This window comes from Dermacentor albipictus, chromosome 5 (genome assembly GCF_038994185.2).
Source record: "Dermacentor albipictus isolate Rhodes 1998 colony chromosome 5, USDA_Dalb.pri_finalv2, whole genome shotgun sequence".
NCBI classification, from domain to species: Eukaryota; Metazoa; Arthropoda; class Arachnida; order Ixodida; family Ixodidae; genus Dermacentor; species Dermacentor albipictus.
Window position 1 is genome coordinate 88,043,297 of NC_091825.1, and position 21,238 is coordinate 88,064,534.

At 50.1% G+C, this 21,238-nt stretch overlaps 1 protein-coding gene across 1 annotated transcript in view; it reads left to right on the top strand.

The window, feature by feature from the left end:
* The first annotated feature begins 534 nt into the window (after window positions 1-534).
* The window catches only part of LOC135915976 (sodium-coupled monocarboxylate transporter 2-like), a 76,605-nt gene continuing 55,901 nt past the window's right edge, over window positions 535-21,238 (top strand). Inside the window, exons 1-4 of the mRNA XM_065449155.2 lie at window positions 535-876; window positions 8,053-8,121; window positions 13,042-13,093; window positions 20,058-20,125. Coding sequence (XP_065305227.2) covers window positions 535-876; window positions 8,053-8,121; window positions 13,042-13,093; window positions 20,058-20,125 — 531 coding nt within the window. The remainder of the gene's footprint in view (window positions 877-8,052; window positions 8,122-13,041; window positions 13,094-20,057; window positions 20,126-21,238) is intronic.

The window sequence follows — 21,238 nt, forward strand, 5'->3', positions numbered from 1 at the left end:
ATGCGACATGCAAGTGTGTGTCGTTGGCGTGACGACTGGAACCGACATCGCACAGCGCACAAGCGACCACTCTTACAAAAATGCCTACGAGTTACACTGTAGTGCGGACAGGGCTATAATGATCTTCCTCTGCTAACGAAAAAGCATATTTTTTTTTATAAGTGCAGTCTGTGGAAAATAAGCCTGCAGGAGTGCTGTTGTACACCCTGTGAGTAGTGAGCACCACACACTACATTTTCCCGACGACATGTAAAGGATGAACATAGAAAGCTGAGCGACTCGTTACCACAGCTGTTCAGAGCACGCGGCCTTTGAACGATACTGGAGGAAAACAGCACGTGTCCTAGTTTGCAGGTCGCAAACAGTGAAAGGCAAAACGGGGTTTCCGTGCAACTAAGCAACGATAACGCGCTAAATGTACCAACGATGCCAGAGCGCAACTGATACGTGCATACAGAAAAAACGGTCACTGCAGACGGTCACAATACGTGACTACAAGGCAAGTTCTCATAGTGCAAGAACAAGTGCGGCAAGATGGCTGCTGCGTCATCATTCGCCGCGTTGGACTACGTGGTGCTCACCGGGTTCCTCGCTTTGTCGGCCGGCATCGGCGCCTTCTTCGCCTGGCGGGATCGTCGAGACAACTCCAACCGGCAGTTCCTGACGGCCAACAAGCAACTCGGATGGCTGCCGGTGTCCGTGTCGATGGTGGCCAGCTTCGTATCCGCCAGTTCCATCCTCGGTCTGCCCTCTCAAGTGTTCGTGCGAGGATCGACTCTGTGGATGAACGCCGTGTCCTCGACCCTGGCTGTGCTCGTTGCTGCTTTCGTGTTCCTTCCCATGTACTACAACATGGGCATTACGAGCATCAACGAGGTAGGAATGCAGAGACACCTTTCTTGAATTTCACGTCTCTTTCCGTTAAAGTTAAATTACATGGTCTAACGTGCCTAGACCGCGATCATATTGAGGCACGCTTTGCAATTGGGGGCTCCGGATTTTTTTTTTCAGCCACCTGGAGCTCTCTAACGTGCGCATAAATATAATTACACAAGTATTTTGCATATTACCCCGATTAAATGTGTCCGCCGCGTTCGGCATCAACGCCGTGACTTTGAGCCTTGCCGAGCAAAGATGTTCTTCGGTTGCTTGGCTTGGAACGATCTAAAAACACTTACCAGCATCGAATAGGGCGGAGCTGCGTGAGATACTATCCGTAACGCCCTCGTCAAAACTCACTGCAAAAAATAAAAAATAAAAAATGAAGTTAAAAAAATAGAGAGTTAAACAACTGCATTTCTCTTTGTTGGTGTTTTACTGTCGAGTTTGTGTTCTGTGCTCCTGCCCTTAAATTCCTCACTGCCCCTGCTATCGTTAACAAGCTTAGTTTACTGCCGATTCCTGATAAACGGCTTTAACATTTTCGTCTGCAGTCGCTTTAGTTGCCGTGCAGGTTGATTGAAAACGCGTTTTATTGTCACTTTCGCGCAAGTGGGTTGCTGCGATGACTAAGGTTGGGAAAGGAAAGGTGGTGCAACTGCTCTCTTCCTCCACTATCGAAGACCCTTTAAAGGTGGCACTGAGAGAAGCGTTGGGGATTGCTCTGTGCTTGGCCTTGTATTCGTAGCCACGAAGCTTGGGCCTTACCGCGTCTTCTAATGAATGTTTGACCGAATAATATATATCGAAATCATTCAGCTGAGTGTCTTGCTGTTGAATGAGGGAGACTCGCATCAGCGCTTGATGGGACGCTAGAAAAAGAACGCAAACATACGGCGCCGTATGTTTGTGTGTGTGTGTGTTAGTGTGTGCGTGTGTGTACTTCTCTTCGTGTGGCTCATTTATGGTCAGAAACATTGTTTAGCAAGCCTCGCCAACATGCAAAAGAAGAAAATCTGTATAGTCTGTAGTTCTAAGTGTGCTTCTATCCGAGCACTACGCAAAATCTAAGCCTTATATGTACTCACCCCCGCTGAACAAAGTTTAAGCGGATTCCCTGCCCCATTAGTACTGTTGGCAGAGAAAAGGCTGATGCTCTTGCATACGAAGTGCTCAATCATCTTCCCAAAGTCAAGCCACCAAAGAGTAATCAAATTAAAAAATCTCCCATTCGAAATTAATTTGCGACACCATGGGTTCCACCCCATATGCCCTGCGTAACCAAGAGATTTCATCGAGAGGAAGCCTCACTTCTATATCGAATAAGGACATGATCTGATAGTACACCAGCATGGTAATTTAAGACGGGGCTTATCAATTCTCGGAACTGTACGGCATGCGACGAGACAGGAGACATTTAACAGTTTCTATGGTCGTGCACAAAATTCTAAGCTGAAAGGGCCGCTCTCTCGAAAATCTGCAAAAAAGATAATAATGTAATGAAGAAAGGAGGAGAATGGCATACCGATCATCATCAAGAACAGAGGGCACGAGACCGGCGTTCGAAGACCACCATCTTGCTCTCCGCGCTCACTGTTCCGAGCTACCGCCCGTTTGTTGGACTCGTCCAATAAACCTCCTTACATTTGGTGGATCGTGCGGGGTACGCTCATCGCCGACACCCTGGAACTCCGATCCCGTACGTTGCACTCGACCATGCAAGCTGACGCAGCCCAACCGCCGCCATCTCTCCCGGCCGCCGTTTGCCCTGGCCCGGTTCGCCAGCGAGACCCCCCGGTATTTTCGGGTACGGAAGACCAGGACGTCGAGGACTGGCTGTCGTCCTACGAAAAAGTTAGTGGACCCAACAAGTGGGATGACGCTACTAAGTTGAGTACCGCGAACTTTTACTTGGCTGGCGTGGCGAAGCTGTGGTATACGAACCACGAATCGGAATTTGAAAACTGGTCTGCTTTCAAGGAGGCAATATCTGCCGTTTTCGGTCGCCCTGCCGTGCGGAAGTTACGCGCCGAGCAACGGCTGCGCACACGGGCACAGGAACCGAATGAAACATTTACCGCCTATATTGAGGACGTACTCGATCTCTGCAGGCGCGCCGATGCCTCAATGAGCGAAAGTGCCAAAATACAGCACATCATGAAGGGCGTCGACGACGACGTCTTTCAGATGCTTCTTGCGAAGTCTCCTGGCACAGTGTCTGAAGTGGTAACTCTGTGCCACAGCTACGACGAGTTGAGAAGGCAGCGGGCTCTCACCCGACGTTCATCTCAGACGTACAATCAACCGCTCGCTGCACTGGACATCATGCCTGCCCAGCCATACCTTATCGCACAAATGAAAGAATTTGTGCGTGAGGAGGTGGCCCGTCAGTTGTCTCTCCTGCCGTTTGCTCAGCGTCAGGAGCTCCCACAACAGCAGCAACTGCAGCGACCAATCCCGTTGGCTCCCGTGCTTCGACACGTCATTCAAGAGCAGATTTCCGAGGCCATGCCGGTGCCCATTCAGCAGCAACCTGTCGCCGCGCCTCTTAGTTACGCTGAGGTAGTAAAGCGGCAGCAGCTTCAACAGCCCTCACCACCCCATGGTGTGTCGTATGCTGCAGCCCCGATTCAGCCGTCCGTGACATGGTCTGCTCCCATCCCTGCAAATCCCTGGCGAACGCGCGACAACCGGCCGATCTGCTTTGCGTGCGGTGGCCCTGGTCATATCGCCCGATTCTGCCGCCGTCGCGCGCCAGGATATTCAGACGCCCGTTCACCGAACTACATAGATCGTCCCCGCCCTCGTTATGAAGATCCGGGTCCCCAACCAAGCACGTCTTCACGTGACTATCCGCAACCCACGTCTCGTCGCTCACCTTCACCCCGTCGCCGCTCCTTGTCGCCCATGCGTCGTCGACCAGCCCCTGAAAATGAGGGAAACTAGCCTCCGCAGTTCGTGAGGCAAGAACTGCGCTGTCGAAATGCTCAAGTCCTCGAACTTTGCCGTCGAATATTGTCGAAGTTTTCGTAGAAGGCATCCGTGCATATGCTCTTGTCGATACCGGTGCTGCCGTTTCTGTTATAGACGCCACACTTTGCCGCAAGCTTCGGAAGGTGACCACGCCTCTTGAGATGATGCCCTTACGTACAGCGAATGGAGACCCTGTTCGGCCTATAGCTGCCTGCACTGCTTGACTTATTATAGCTAAAGAACACTACATTGTCGAGCTTATCGTCCTTTCCTCTTGCTCGCACGACATTATACTTGGCTGGGACTTTCTATCGTATAATCACGCCGTTATTGATTGTGCCAGATCTGAACTTGAGCTCTTCCCCTTGTGTGACGAGTCCTACTACCCCGCTCATCAAGCCGCACACAAAATAGTCGTCACAGAAGACACAGAAATTCCGCCGACAGCAGCTGTTTTGCTCCCCGTATTCTGCAACAGCATATGTGATGAAGCTGCATTCTTTGAACCATCATGCCTTCTTCTAAATCGGAAGCCACTTCTTTTGCCTTATTCGACCCTCTCTATTTCGAATGGAACAAGCGCTCTCTGCCTCACAAATCTTCTTCCATATCCCATCAGACTGCTTAAAGGTGAATCCCTTGGATGCGTGCAACCCATTGATGTCGGCCAAATTTTTTCCGTGCAGCAAGATTCAGCTCGACGCGACCTCGACGTCATCAGTGCTCTTACCCCTTCTGATGTTCCAGCTGCTGACCTATTCGATTCGTCCATCGCAGACGGACTGTCCCCATTTGAACGCACTGCTCTTCTCCAGCTGCTCTACAAGTTCCGCGACTCCTTCGATGTTGCCCAACGTGCCCTTGGCCGAACTTCTACCATTGTCCACAACATCGACACCGGCTCCAACTCGCCAGTGCGACAACGCCCTTACCGCGTCTCCACCGCGGAACGTCAAGTTATTACCGACCAGGTTGACGATATGCTTAAACGCGACGTTATTCGCCCTTCACAAAGCCCGTGGGCATCCCCTGTGGTTCTCGTTAAAAAAAAGGATGGATCGATTCGCTTCTGCGTGGATTACCGGCGCCTAAACAAGGTCACTCGAAAAGACGTGTACCCTTTACCCAGAATTGACGATGCCCTTGATTGCCTACAAGGTGCCGAGTTTTTTTCGTCGTTAGATTTGCGTTCCGGGTATTGGCAGGTACCTTTAGCAGAGGCCGACCGTTCAAAGACAGCCTTCGTCACGCCTGACGGTCTATATGAATTCAATGTCATGCCCTTCGGCCTCTGCAATGCGCCTTCCACCTTCGAGCGCATGATGGACTCGGTTCTGCGGGGTTTGAAGTGGCACATGTGTCTCTGCTATCTCGACGACATTGTTGTCTTTGCGCCAGATTTCGCAACCCATCTAGAACGCCTCAACCATGTCCTGACGTGTCTGAAAACCGCTCAGCTGCAACTAAATCTCAAGAAGTGCCGTTTTGCTGCGCGAAAACTTACAATTCTTGGTCACGTTGTATCAAAGGATGGTGTGCTTCCGGACCCAGCTAAATTACGTGCCGTGACTGACTTCCCCAAACCGACGACTCTAAAGCAGTTACGAAGCTTCATAGGGTTATGCTCCTACTTTCGTCGGTTTGTGCGCAACTTCGCCTCTATAATTGCGCCTTTGACCCAACTACTAAACAGCGCCTCCAATATCTCGTCATGGTCTTCTGAGTGTGACCAAGCCTTCTCCACCCTTCGCCGTCTCCTGACGTCACCGCCTATACTGCGCCACTACGATCCTACGGCCGCAACTGAGGTGCACACAGACGCCAGCGGTGTCGGCCTCGGTGCTGTTCTCGCGCAACGAAAGCCTGGGTTCGCAGAGTATGTCGTCGCATACGCCAGCAGAACGCTCACCAAGGCTGAATCAAACTATAGCGTCACCGAGAAAGAATGCTTGGCAATAGTCTGGGCGCTTGTCAAGTTCCGCCCTTACTTATATGGCCGCACGTTTGATGTAGTTACGGACCATCATGCATTATGTTGGTTATCTTCGTTGAAGGATCCGTCAGGTCGCCTTGCCCGCTGGGCTCTTCGACTTCAAGAGTTTGACATCCGCGTTATATATCGTTCCGGACGCAAGCATGCCGATGCTGATGCACTGTCGCGGTCACCACTATCCACCGAAACTGCGTCCATATCCACTATAGACCTTCCATTGTCAGCTCTTGACGTCGCCACCGTCTCCTCTGCACAGCGCCACGATCCCTGGATCGCTTCGCTTCTTGACATTTTATCCGGGGCACCCACTCTTTCGACCACTCGAACTCTGCGACGCCAAGCTTCGCACTTCAGCATCCGTGATGGCCTCTTGTACCGGCGCAACTACTCGCCAGATGGTAGGAAGTGGCTCCTAGTTATCCCTCGAACGCTTCGCTCTACAATCTGCGCTTCCTTTCACTCCGACCCGCAGTGTGCTCACGGTGGTGTCTTCAAGACCTATGAACGCTTACGGAAAAGGTACTACTGGCGCGAAATGTTTCGCTTTGTCCGCAAGTTCATTCGCGGCTGCCACGAGTGTCAGCGACGAAAAAAACCACCGCATCCTACCGCAGGTTCATTGCAGCCCCTTCCATGCCCAGAACGCCCATTCGACCGCGTTGGAATTGACCTTTATGGACCTTTACCTTTGACCACGGCCGGAAACCGATGGGCTATCATTGCTGTCGACCACCTTACACGATACGCCGAAACCGCTGCTCTTCCCACGGCGACAGCACAGGACGTCGCCTCTTTCATCCTGAGGCGTTTTGTGCTTCGGCATGGTCCTCCTCGCGAACTCCTCAGTGACCGTGGCCGCGTATTTCTCTCCGATGCAATTCAAGCACTTCTCCACCAGTGCAAAATTGTACATCGGACGTGTACTGCCTACCACCCTCAGACGAGCGGTCTCACTGAGCGGTTTAATCGGACTCTGGGCGACATGCTTGCGACACATGTTGCATCTGATCAATCAAACTGGGACCTGGTTCTCCCATTTGCGACATACGCGTATAACACCGCTACGCAAGTCACAACCGGGTTTTCCCCCTTCTTCCTTTTGTACGGTCGCCAGCCGACGCACACTATCGACACGTTGCTGCCATACGCACCAGATAACTCAGAGTGCACACCCGTGTCAGCAGCGGCCCGTTACGCTGAAGATTGCCGACAACTAGCCAAGCGCTTTACTACAGCCGACCAACAACGCCAGAAAAACGCCCGCGATGATGATCACTCTCCGGCCGCAACATTCGCTCCTGGAGCACTTGTGTGGCTGCTTGTACCACCCTGCGCCCCTGGCTTGTCGTCCAAACTGCTCCCAAATTATCATGGTCCCTACCGCATCGTCGAGCGTACTTCCCCCGTAAACTATGTCATTGAGCCTCTTACGCTGCAAGGCGACCGTCGTCGACGTGGACGTGATGTTGTTCACGTAAACCGCCTCAAGCCGTACTTCGACCCTCTTGTACCCACCTGTTAGATCGCCAGGATGGCTCCACCTTTCTCGACGGGGGCAATTGTAATGAAGAAAGGAGGAGAATGGCATACCGATCATCATCAAGAACAGAGGGCACGAGACCGGCGTTCGAAGACCACCATCTTGCTCTCCGCGCTCACTGTTCCGAGCTACCGCCCGTTTGTCCAATAAACCTCCTTACAATAATAATAAAAAAAACCTTCCACATGCGTGTCTGCAACACCCTGTGGTCCCCGTAGGATCAGTTATAGCCTGTAAGGAAACTTCACGTCTCCTTATCGTATTCTTAATAGAGATTGCTTTGATAGATATGTGGTGAAACGTCACAGTGATATTGTAGGAGACGCTCGGTCGGAGCAATTGCCGGCTTTTATCGTCAGGCTAAACCAGCCTGTGCATGCCTATAACCCACCACTACCAACAAGCGATCGCTAAACTAACAGTTTTAGAGCTTTGGGCAACGTAAAGTGTCAACGAAAAGCGACAAACAAACATCTAACATATAGATCTCAACGATTGCTAACCAGCGGCCGTATATTTATGTTCCGTCTTAGTTACCGACGTTTTTAATTAATGATTCAAATTTCACATGCAGTATCTCGCAACTTAAACTATTACGAGATGATATTTGCTAAGTAACCACTTCACACCAGATTTCTGCCAAGTAACTATTTCTTACTGTTTCCAGTACTTAGAGAAGAGGTTCATGTCAACCGCTGTCCGGAACATTGCGTCCGCAGTGTTTATTGTACAAACGGTAAGCGTTCTTTTCGGGTACAACCATGTATATGATACAGGTGAAAACTGACCTATTTGGTTACAGGTACTGTGGATTACAATGTGAATTACACCGGTGCCAAAAATACAATGTTACAGTGACTCGTACATATATATATATATATATATATATATATATATATATATATATATATATATATATATATATATACAGTCTTGCTAGTGCTCGCGCGCATCAGTCATGGTTAGCCAATCATTAAGTATTAGTAAAGTAAAGCAATATAACCGTTTGCGCGGATTAGTCTTTCGGCAGGATGACTGTTGTTGGCAGGATTGAGCGCGTTAAAGGGGCAATACAGAGCGACACTAAATCAGTTTAGAAACGTGAGGCATTTCTTTCGATACTACACTAAAATTTACTTATAAAAAAGAAGTGTTCATTACCTGCGGGAAAAAAATTCACCGGCGATTACGATGCGAAATTGAGCGCACATCTGTACGTATTTTCGCTTCGCATGTCAATATTTCGTAATATGATTATAAAGGTACTCTGGTGCACGGTGAGTAGCGTGGATGGCGCGGAAAATCTCTCTCGTGCGGCACATAGCAAACGGAGCAAAGTGTGGTAAGACTGCCTCGCCAATCGGGAGATCGCGAGAGGCAGCGCGTGGGCGACACGTCGGCACGATTCACGGCAGCCGTCGCAGACAGACCTCCGCTCATGCAGCGCTTTGTTTCCACATATGGTATCGGTGGACGCGCTCCCCGCATGCCTCATCGATGGCGTCTTCGGTGAATAGACGATGGCGCGCTACTCTGGCGTCATCTCATTTAGTCCGTCGCCGAAGAGCCCGTCTTGTGCGGCACTGCGGTTTTCTTCCCACGCTTTGGCCGTATACCTTCCTCCTACTCTTTCCGCCCCATAGTTCCACTGCATCTCCCTCCTCTGCTTTCATCTCATTTAGTTCGTCGCCGAAGAGCCCGTCTTGTGCGGCACTGCGCTTTTCTTCTCACGCTTTGACCGTATACCCTCCTCCTACGCTTTCCGCCCCACAGTTCCACTGCATCTCCCTCCTCTGCTTTCATCTCATTTAGTTCGTCGCCGAAAAGCCCGTCTTGTGCGGCACTGCGCTTTTCTTCTCACGCTTTGGCCGTATACCCTCCTCCTACGCTTTCCGCCCCACAGTTCCAATGCATCTCCCTCCTCTGCTTTCATCTCATTTAGTTCGTCGCCGAAGAGCCCGTCTTGTGCGGCACTGCGCTTTTCTTCTCACGCTTTGGCCGTATACCCTCCTCCTACGCTTTCCGCCCCACAGTTCCACTGCATCTCCCTCCTCTGCTTTCATCTCATTTAGCTCGTCGCCGAAGAGCCCGTCTTGTGCGGCACTGCGCTTTTCTTCTCATGCTTTGGCCGTATACCCTCCTCCTACGCTTTCCGCCCCACAGTTCCACTGCATCTCCCTCCTCTGCTTTCATCTCATTTAGTTCGTCGCCGAAGAGCCCGTCTTGTGCGGCACTGCGCTTATCTTCTCACGCTTTGGCCGTATACCCTCCTCCTACGCTTTCCGCCCCACAGTTCCACTGCATCTCCCTCCTCTGCTTTCATCTCATTTAGTTCGTCGCCGAAAAGCCCGTCTTGTGCGGCACTGCGCTTTTCTTCTCACGCTTTGGCCGTATACCCTCCTCCTACGCTTTCCGCCCCACAGTTCCACTGCATCTCCCTCCTCTGCTTTCATCTCATTTAGTTCGTCGCCGAAAAGCCCGTCTTGTGCGGCACTGCGCTTTTCTTCTCACGCTTTGGCCGTATACCCTCCTCCTACGCTTTCCGCCCCACAGTTCCACTGTATCTTCCTCCTCTGCTTTCATCTCATTTAGTTCGTCGCCGAAGAGCCCGTCTTGTGCGGCACTGCGCTTTTCTTCTCACGCTTTGGCCGTATACTTCCTCCTACGCTTTCCGCCCCACAGTTCCACTGGATCTTCCTCCTCTGCTTTCATCTCATTTAGTTCGTCGCCGAAGAGCCCGTCTTGCGCGGCACTGCGCTTTTCTTCTCACGCTTTGGCCGTATACCCTCCTCCTACGCTTTCCGCCCCACAGTTCCACTGCATCTCCCTCCTCTGCTTTCATCTCATTTAGTTCGTCGCCGAAGAGCCCGTCTTGTGCGGCACTGCGCTTTTCTTCTCGCGCTTTGGCCGTATACCCTCCTCCTACGCTTTCCGCCCCACAGTTCCACTGCATCTCCCTCCTCTGCTTTCACCTCATTTAGTTCGTCGCCGAAAAGCCCGTCTTGTGCGGCACTGCGCTTTTCTTCTCACGCTTTGGCCATATACCCTCCTCCTACGCTTTCCGCGCCACAGTTCCACTGCATCTCCCTCCTCTGCTTTCATCTCATTTAGTTCGTCGCCGAAGAGCCCGTCTTGTGCGGCACTGCGCTTTTCTTCTCACGCTTTGGCCGTATACCCTCCTCCTACGCTTTCCGCCCCACAGTTCCACTGCATCTCCCTCCTCTGCTTTCATCTCATTTAGTCCGTCGCCGAAGAGCCCGTCTTGTGCGGCACTGTGCTTTTCTTCTCACGCTTTGGCCGTATACCCTCCTCCTACGCTTTCCGCCCCACAGTTCCACTGCATCTCCCTCCTCTGCTTTCATCTCATTTAGTTCGTCGCCGAAAAGTCCGTCTTGTGCGGCACTGCGCTTTTCTTCTCACGCTTTGGCCGTATACCCTCCTCCTACGCTTTCCGCCCCACAGTTCCACTGCATCTCCCTCCTCTGCTTTCATCTCATTTAGTCCGTCGCCGAAGAGCCCGTCTTGTGCGGCACTATGCTTTTCTTCTCACGCTTTGGCCGTATACCCTCCTCCTACGCTTTCCGCCCCACAGTTCCACTGCATCTCCCTCCTCTGCTTTCATCTCATTTAGTCCGTCGCCGAAGAGCCCGTCTTGTGCGGCACTGCGCTTTTCTTCTCACGCTTTGGCCATATACCCTCCTCCTACGCTTTCCGCCCCACAGTTCCACTGCATCTCCCTCCTCTGCTTTCAACTCATTTAGTTCGTCGCCGAAGAGCCCGTCTTGTGCGGCACTGCGCTTTTCTTCTCACGCTTTGGCCGTATACCCTCCTCCTACGCTTTCCGCCCCACAGTTCCACTGCATCTCCCTCCTCTGCTTTCATCTCATTTAGTCCGTCGCCGAAGAGCCCGTCTTGTGCGGCACTGCGCTTTTCTTCTCACGCTTTGGCCGTATACCCTCCTCCTACGCTTTCCGCCCCACAGTTCCACTGCATCTCCCTCCTCGGCTTTCATCTCATTTAGTCCGTCGCCGAAGAGCCCGTCTTGTGCGGCACTGCGCTTTTCTTCTCACGCTTTGGCCGTATACCCTCCTCCTACGCTTTCCGCCCCACAGTTCCACTGCATCTCCCTCCTCTGCTTTCATCTCATTTAGTCCGTCGCCGAAGAGCCCGTCTTGTGCGGCACTGCGCTTTTCTTCTCACGCTTTGGTCGTTTACCCTCCTCCTACGCTTTCCGCCCCACAGTTCCACTGCATCTCCCTCCTCTGCTTTCATCTCATTTAGTCCGTCGCCGAAGAGCCCGTCTTGTGCGGCACTGTGCTTTTCTTCTCACGCTTTGGCCGTATACCCTCCTCCTACGCTTTCCGCCCCACAGTTCCACTGCATCTCCCTCCTCTGCTTTCATCTCATTTAGTTCGTCGCCGAAAAGCCCGTCTTGTGCGGCACTGCGCTTTTCTTCTCACGCTTTGGCCGTATACCCTCCTCCTACGCTTTCCGCCCCACAGTTCCACTGCATCTCCCTCCTCTGCTTTCATCTCATTTAGTCCGTCGCCGAAGAGCCCGTCTTGTGCGGCACTGCGCTTTTCTTCTCACGCTTTGGTCGTATACCCTCCTCCTACGCTTTCCGCCCCACAGTTCCACTGCATCTCCCTCCTCTGCTTTCATCTCATTTAGTCCGTCGCCGAAGAGCCCGTCTTGTGCGGCACTGCGCTTTTCTTCTCGCGCTTTGGTCGTATACCCTCCTCCTACGCTTTCCGCCCCACAGTTCCACTGCATCTCCCTCCTCTGCTTTCATCTCATTTAGTCCGTCGCCGAAGAGCCCGTCTTGTGCGGCACTGTGCTTTTCTTCTCACGCTTTGGCCGTATACCCTCCTCCTACGCTTTCCGCCCCACAGTTCCACTGCATCTCCCTCCTCTGCTTTCATCTCATTTAGTTCGTCGCCGAAGAGCCCGTCTTGTGCGGCACTGCGCTTTTCTTCTCACGCTTTGGCCATACCTTCCTCCTACGCTTTCCGCCTCACAGTTCCACTGCATCTTCCTCCTCTGCTTTCCTCCTCGCGTTGCCTCTTCGCTATCGTCGTATATTTCATCTCCCGCTGCGTTCCGCGTTGACTTTCATCCTTCGTTGGGCTCGTTCGCTCGGTTACACCGAGGACGCCTACGCTCAACACAGGAACCGGAGCCTAAGAGCTGCGATCAAAACGAAGGACAAAGTTTCCATGATTGAATTTCTCGCCCAAACTGCAGCGCCGGTGCACGCCTGTATTACGCCACTGATTCCAATTTGCCCATTTGGTGATTTTCTTTGTGGAAGAAATTCTCTATAAGCTCCCTAGATACAGTGATTGATTCTTTCAGAATGCAATATAATCTTGGTTTGTTAATTAATCTAGGTTACATTAGTTAAATAGAGATGTTTATGAGATCTACGCCGAAACTGTCGAAAGTCATGGTGTGATTACAGCTAGTACGGGAAGTTGACGCTGGCGTCGCCACTCCTCTTTCCCTGTCGCGCCTTTTCTGGCTTATAATATCGGCGCGCGCAAACAGTAACTTTTTCGGTGTTCCATAAACGAGTTTTATCAGTCTAGATTAACTTACCGTTCATCTTTAGTGTCCCTTTAAAACATCGTAAATAATTTATGTTTTCGCATTTCAGTTACTGTACATGGGCGTCGTGCTGTACGGCCCATCACTGACTCTCGGATCTGGTAAATATAGTTTTCTATATGTGCACTTATGGTTCAGTTGACCTTTCTTCTAAAAAAATTGATACGCTACCTGTTACGTGCAATGCAGATGAAGTAATTGAGCGCGCACACCCTGTGCTAAAAGTAAAACTAGCGCTAGTTAATGCACGGGAGAGTGCACGATAAAAAAATATACACATGTGTAGTGTCTTGTCGAAACCTTTTCACATTGCTGCGAAATGACATGTCACCAGTCATATAATGTGACAGTGCTTTCCAATAAATTTTGACCAAACCCCCCCCCCTCCATAAAAAAAGACAGTAATCTTAATGATAAGAAGAGGAAATTTTACAATTTGACAACATTGATCAATATCAAATAGGTCTGATGCAAAAGCTGCGAATACATGTGAAGAAACGGCTAGACAGGAATGGAGTCCTGTTCTTTTTATGAAGGAGGAGGAGGAGGAGGAGTCGATTTTAATGAAGAGAAAGGAGGAGAGGTCGGCCTGGAGAGCGTGTCTCTAGCCTGCTACTCCTCACTGGGGAATGGGGAAGTGGGAAATACAGAGAAAGGTAGGTGGTGGATGATTATGATATGGTACAATGAGATACTATATACACGTTGTCCAATATGCGGATGCGCACTGGAGACGCAATACACTAAGAGTAATCTTGTCCTTACAAAAAGTAATCGTGCCACAAAAAGTTTTTGCGCGAACACATTTCGCACTGACTACACGTCTCACAGCTTCTAGAGGCGATCGTCTAAACCAGTCTCACTTAAAAAGTTCAAAAGTGCTTTTATGGCACGTTGGGCACAGTCAACACTCCTCCACGCGCCCAAAAGCTTTTCTCCTGAAAAGGGGCGGGAGTCCAAGGAGCTCGCCGCGTGCGATCTCCAACGGCTTAGACCCCTCAGGACCTCAATAAAGTTCTTGACTTGACTTGACTTGACTTGACTTGAGTCCAAGCTGTCAACAGTAGATTTGAGTTTTCTTCGTTCGGTCGCATATTGAGGGCACACGCAAAGTACGTGAGCTATTGTCTCAAGAGTGTGACAGACGCTACATTCAGGGTCCCGTGCTTGTCCAATCTTGTGAAGGTATCGGTGGGTGTATGCCACACCCAGCCGTAATCGATGAATGCGTGTTTCCTGGCTTCTCCGCAACCGAAGTGGAAGCCGGAATTGTAATCCAGCGGCAAGTCGATATAGGCGCTCTTGTCGATGTTCGGGGTTGTCCCAATGTCGTGCCGTAGAAGTTTTAATGCTGTTATGGAGCAAGGTGTTAATGTCATACCGGGAAAAATTAATTTTTACGATGGTTCCGTCAGTGTGCGCCTTTTTTGCTTCCGCGTCAGCCTGTTCATTTCCAGCTATTCCACAATGGCCAGGAATCCACTGCAGCACGATGGTGTGCCCGGAATGAGACGCCTCAGCAAGCAGAGACATGATGTCATAAAGGAGAGGACTATATGCGGTTCTGTCATTCATATAATTGCTGATGAGTTGCAGTGCTGGTTTTGAATCACAGAACACTGTCCACTTCTCGAGACTCCGTTGCAGTATGCAGCGAACTGCTTCTCGAATTCCGGTCAACTCAGCCGCTGTAGACGACGTCCTGTGTTCTATATTGAACCGTTGTGCAATCCCCATTCCTGGCACCGTGTAGGCAGCCGTGGAAGAGGTCTGTGTCACGGAACCATCTGTAAAAACATGTTCATAATGTCCATACATGTAAGCAATGTATGATAGCGCGAAATGCTTGAGACCAGCAAGCGGCATTTTGGACTTCTTCGTTATTCCAGGGATTGAGAGCCTCACCGTTGGCTTTGCCATCGTCCAGGGTGGAACTTTGGGTATGTCATACGGTTCGAAGTCCGACGGCAATAATTCTTGCTGTGACAACACGGCTTCTGAGTAAGCGGACACAGGCCGTACCCTTGTGATGTTCGCGAGTGGATGATTCCTGTGTCTAGTCAGTAGCCTTAGATGCACTCGCAATGGCTCATATTGCAGATAAACTCGAGCTGGGCACGCACGTGCCTCTGCAATAGTGCCCCAAGTAGACGCACACCGTGGTGGACCTAGGCAAATTCGCAGTGCGCGAGCCTGAGCACTTTCAAGCGTGCGTATAGCAGTTGTACTTAGCCGAGAAAGTACAGGCGCACTGTAGCGGAAGTAGCCAACAAAAAGTGCCTGGTAGAGCTGCAGAAGAGATGATTTGGATAGCCCCCATGAATTTCCAGAGATATGTCGAATGATCTGAGTAAAGCTGTCCAGCCTTCTTCTTAATCCAGAGAGGTGCTTCGACCGAGATAAGTCACGGTCGATGGTGACTCCGAGAAACTTGAAGTGGGTTACTGAAGGTATAATCTTCCCATTAATCATGACGGGGTAGCAGGCCATTGACTTCCGTGTAAATGCCATGGTTACACTTTTTTCCGGTGAGAGCTGCAGTCCGCGACTGTTTAGGTATGTCGACGTTATTGACACCGCGCGCTGCAGCTTCGTTTGCACTTGCAAGCGCGTTAGGCTCGTGGTCCACATACAGATGTCGTCTGCGTACACAGAGACCGAGACTGTGCGTGCGTATTCTTTGACCAGTCCAATGAGAACGATATTAAATAAAGTTGGGCTCAATACACCTCCTTGAGGCACTCCACGATAGACGGGGTGGTTCATTGTTTCACCGTCTGGAGTTGTCATGAATATTGTTCTCCCTTGAAGATAGCTGGCTATCCACTGATGCATACGTCCCCCGACGCCACATTCTTCTAGGGCATTTAAAAGTGCATCATGTAGAACGTTGTCATAAGCACCCTTGATATCTAGAAAGACAGCAGCCGTTAATCGACGGCGACGTTTCTGATGTTGAACAGTTGTTACTAGGTCGACGACGCTGTCGATTGACGACCTACCCTTTCGGAAGCCTGTCATTGCGTCTGGATATATATTACGTTTCTCCAAAAACCACTCCAGGCGCGTCAAAACCATGCGTTCCATGGTTTTACCTGTGCAACTGGCAAGCGCCACAGGTCTGTAGGAAAGCATAGCATGGGGTGTCTTGCATGGTTTCAATAATGCCACAATTTTGCTTGTCTTCCAATGTGCAGGCACAGTTCCCGAGGACCAAGAGAGATTATATAAAGCCAGGAGCTCTTCAGTCGCTCGAGGGCCTAGATGGCGCAAGGTAGAATAGGTAATACCATCAGGACCAGGCGCACTTGAGTGTCTTGAAGAGGAAATCGCTGCACGTAGCACTTGCAGCGTGAATGGGAGGTCGAGACGATCGTCCATTGTTGGAGGAGCACACCTGAGCACTGAAGCTACCGATGTTGTAGATCCAGAGAGGTGTATGCAGAAATCTTCCGCGATTTCCTTCTCACTGCGCGTCTGGATGATAGCCAAAGCTCGGAAGGGACGTAGCTGTTGTGGAGAAGATGGTAGTGCTCGTACAACATGCCATATTGTGGACAACGGTTTTCTTGGGTCCAGGCTGGTGCAAAAGGACCTCCAACATTGTCTGTCGAGCTTGTTTAAGTATCTTTGAATTTTCTTTTGCACACTGCGTGACGTCCTCAAGTCGGATATCAATTTAGTTCGCCTGTATTTCCTCTCGGCGCGGCGACGAACAGCCCGCAGCTCTTAATATACAACGTCGACGGATGTTCTTGAATTTGATGCTTGGCTGATGCATGTTGTTGCGTGCATTGCTGCTGTAATTCGCTCTTCAATCTCTTTCGGTGAAATTATAGAGTTGCAGGATTCTTCTAGCTTGTTCTGAAAGGCATCCCAGTCAGTGCGTCGCGTATTAGAACTTGGAAATCTTGTAAACCACCTCAGTTGTACATAAGTAGGTAGGTTATCACTGCCATACGTTTCAGCATCTGTGCACCAGGCAGCAGAAGACGAAAGGCATCGTGAAGCGATAGCTAAATCGAGACAGCTGCTGTACGTTGTTCCACGTAGATGTGTTGGTGAGCCGTCGTTCAGGATGGTGAGATCATTGCTGCTTGTGAAGTTAAGAAGTTGTCTTCCTCGAATATTTGTGATCCTACTACCCCAAAGATGGTGGTGCGCGTTGAAATCGCCTACAATAATATGAGGTCCTTGGCAAGAGTCAAGAACAAGTTTTAGGTGTACAGAGTCAAATCTTCCCCTGGGCGAAATATAGCCACCAATGATCGAGATTACCCGGCGCTTTAGCTTCAGTGTTATAGAGACGTACTCGTTGCTGTTATGCACCGGAACTTGGTTTAGCGAATACGTCAGGTCACATTGCACACATAGTAAAACTTTGCAAGTATTGCCACTTGTCCCAGACGCGAATTGTTCGTATCCAGAGAGTCTAAATGGTGATGTCATATTCGGCTCGCATATTACGATAACTGGAAACCGATGCTTGAGCACTCTCTGTTTCAAATCTCCCAGGCGACCCCGTAGACCTCGTGCGTTCCACTGGAATATTACGGAACTGCTTATCCTGTCCTGTAGTGACAACCTTGAAGTTGATGATGCCATGGCGTTTGCAAGCTTTTATACAGCAGCAAGCACTGGTTCTAGTGCCTCAAGAATTTGCACCGCAGCCTTGGCAACGGGCGTCTGAACTCCCATGAGCAGCATTCGCAAGTAACGAATCATCTTTTTATGAAGGGGTTGCTATGAAGAGAGTGAGGCAATGGACACTTGAAGAGGTTGAGCTGAACAATGTGTGTACACAGTTCTCTTTCTTACCCTCTCCTCTCTGTTATCTTCTCTCCCTGTCCTTTCACTCCTGCTCAGTACTTCCCTTACGAGTGCCACTGATACAGTGCCACTGATACGAACAGGAGGATCCTTAGCTATATGTTAAGCAGCAATAAGCCTGCCATTGTCACGCTCTGCATGCTCGAATAGACAAAATCATCAAGTGTAGGTATACCAAGAAGACACATTACTCCACAGAAGGGTCATCTGAAAAAGATATCGGGAACAAGATCATCCTCATGAGCCTATTTATGCTCACTGCGAGACGAACACCTCTCCCAGCGACCTCTAATAGCTTTCGTCTTGCGCCAGCTGACCCTTTCGTACACCTGCAAATTTACCGATTTCGTCACCCCACCTAGTTCTATGCCATCCTCAACTGCGGTTCCCTTCTTTCGGCAACCATTGTGGGGCTCAATATACCACTGGTTGCCTGCGCCACATGACCTGCCCAACTCCATTTCTTGCTCTTAATGTCACCTAATTGTAGGCAACCCTGTTTTCCTCTCTGATACACACTGCAGCCTTCCTCTTTCTTAACGTTGCGCCTGTCTGTCTGTCTGTCTGTCTGTCTGTCTGTCTGTCTGTCTGTCTGTCTGTCTGTCTGTCTGTCTGTCTGTCTGTCTGTCTGTCTGTCTGTCTGTCTGTCTGTCTGTCCGTCCGTCCGTCCGTCCGTCCGTCAGTCTGTCTGTCTGTCTGTCTGTCTGTCTGTCTATCTGTCTGTCTGTCTGTCTGTCTGTCTGTCTGTCTGTCTGTCTGTCTGTCTGTCTGTCTGTCTGTCTGTCCGTCCGTCTGTCCGTCTGTCCGTCTGTCCGTCTGTCTGTCCGTCTGTCCGTCTGTCCGTCTGTCCGTCCGTCTGTCTGTCCGTCCGTCTGTCCATCCGTCTGTCCTGTCTGTCCTGTCTGTCTGTCTGTCTGTCCGTCCGTCCGTCCGTCTGTCTGTCTGTCTGTCTGTCTGTCTGTCTGTCTGTCTGTCTGTCTGTCTGTCTGTCTGTCTGTCTGTCTGTCTGTCTGTCTGTCTGTCTGTCTGTCTGTCTGTCTGTCTGTCTGTCTGTCTGTCTGTCTGTCTGGCTGGCTGGTTGGCTGGCTGGCTGGCTGGCTGGCTGGCTGGCTGGCTGGCTGGCTGTCTGGCTGTCCATCCCTCCATCCGTCCGTCTTTCCGTCTTACCGTCTGTCTGTCTGTCCGTCCGTCCGCCCGTCCATCCATCCGTCTGTCTTTCCGTCTGTCTGTCTGTCTGTCTGTCTGTCTGTCTGTCTGTCTGTCTGTCTGTCTGTCTGTCTGTCTGTCTGTCTGTCTGTCTGTCTGTCTGTCTGTCCGTCCGTCTTTCCCTCCGTCCGTCTTACGCCCACCCAGTGGCCCTAGTTGTCACCGGCTTCGGCCACTATAGGCATGTGATCAAGGCCGCTATATCATTGTTGCGCCGTCATTGTCGTCATTCCACTTATGCGATCTGCTTCTCGTCATGCCGTCTGGCGCTTTTTACGGCGACTCAACCGCTCAACTCCTCCTAGATAGCACGAGGCCTGTGCACTTCGATCTATGACGTCATGCTACGTAGCCCGATTGCCGTAGAATCTGATGGGGATGGTCCCAAGTAAGCCGCGGAGATATTGACATCCACATTTTTGGCACACCGCACTTGACGGTGGCAATTCCGGTCCAATTAGCATGATGCCATAAAGCAGAGTGCACAGGCCTGCTATCTTGGATGCGTAACCCAAGTTGTCTAATAGCTTGGTGTACCAGGAATGTGCCCCTGATGCCATCACGGTCGCTGCATCGGCATCATTCCAGCTTTGTCAAGAGATTCTCGTCATGCCGACGTCATCAAACCATTGTCGGCATGCATTCGTTTCACACGGTCGTCGTGGTACCATCGTGGTCGTTCTATCGATTCACAAAGAATATTTATTTCATTCCAATTTATAGTCGATGACGACGATAGGTGAAGTAACTTCCTAACGTGCGCAAAATTAAGCAGTTATAGTACTAGTATGTAGATTTGACTGCTGAAGAAAAAGCCTGCAGCAGTCGCGTGTGTTTAAAATGGTTAGCTATAAACCGATTAGTTCTGGTGGCGCACCCTAGAAGGATGCATCGATTTGTTTTCACTGCTCTGTAAATGCAATACAGCGAATTTCCATGCACCGGAAAGTTTCACTTTTCGCGATGCAGCCTTCTACGGCCTGAAAGCGGATTGCGTGAGCGAAACGTAAGGTTTTCTTTTCCTCGCAGTGACCAGCTTACCAGTGTGGTCTTCTATCCTTCTGAATGGCTTTGTATGCACATTCTACACCACCATAGTAAGTCATCGCTCCTTTTCCCGATATTTTCGTATTTCTCTTTCTTGAGAGGGAGTAGTATGTCACCGTTATAGGCACAACACATAATACAACACGATTCCTCGCCCTCTCTCACGTAATTTAAGGTCCCATTTTAATGGGGTGGGTACACAGTGCCAGTATTTGGCTACCGACTACAGCTGAAGCATGATATGAAAGCATGCTGACGGTTCTATAATGCTTTCAATGCGGATGTCAGCTATAGTGACTCATATCAGCCGTTCTATTTTCATCGCCCGAAAAGGTAGAACCGTTTGAGTTATGTGAGTTTTAATACCACCTATAGGTGTTCTCTTTAACAGTGCATGTTAGCATACTACTACCCATACGAGCAACCACATCCGCAAGCTTTACAAAAGATTTCAACAGCTGAGGCAGCAACCTTTGAAACACATCGCACGTCGTATTGGAGACTGTGTCGTACGTAGTGAATGCATATGTTCTCCAGAAGCATCCAAGTATTCGCAAAAAACTTCCTACGCTAGAAGTTGTTTGTAAGATAAAGATTTCCGCCATTCCCGATGGTCTACGTATTATTAGCGAAGGCGGCGCTTTGGAAAGATGGCTGCGTGGATTGTTGGAACTTGTCGGAAACACCGTGAAACTCCGTTGGAATTTGTTTTGTGTATCGTGCTATGTGCGATGAAATGGTTGTTTAAATTTAAATCCGAGCGTTCTTACACCTTATGCCTCCTCTGCAGCCGAACTATCATTTATTCTTTTTGGTAAAGGAGCAATGCAAAGCAACACTAACTCCCTTTATAGTGACAATGGCTTGGAAAAAGAGCCGTTTGTAAAATACAGTTGATCTATGTCTCCCTATAGACTGGCGGATTACTCTATCTAAACTCTCTCTACAAAAGAAAAAAGAATAGGAATGACTTACTGACGAAGTAAAGAACAGCCGACAATCTTATTCTCGAACATTACTGCGCATTAATTAAGAGGACGAAGACCGAGGCTGAAACGAATGAACAGGACAAAGCTCTTTGCACAATATCGTGTAAGTAAGAATAAACCAGCTATTACTTATATTTCACGCATGTAGTGCGGGCTGTGTCTGTACGCATTTAT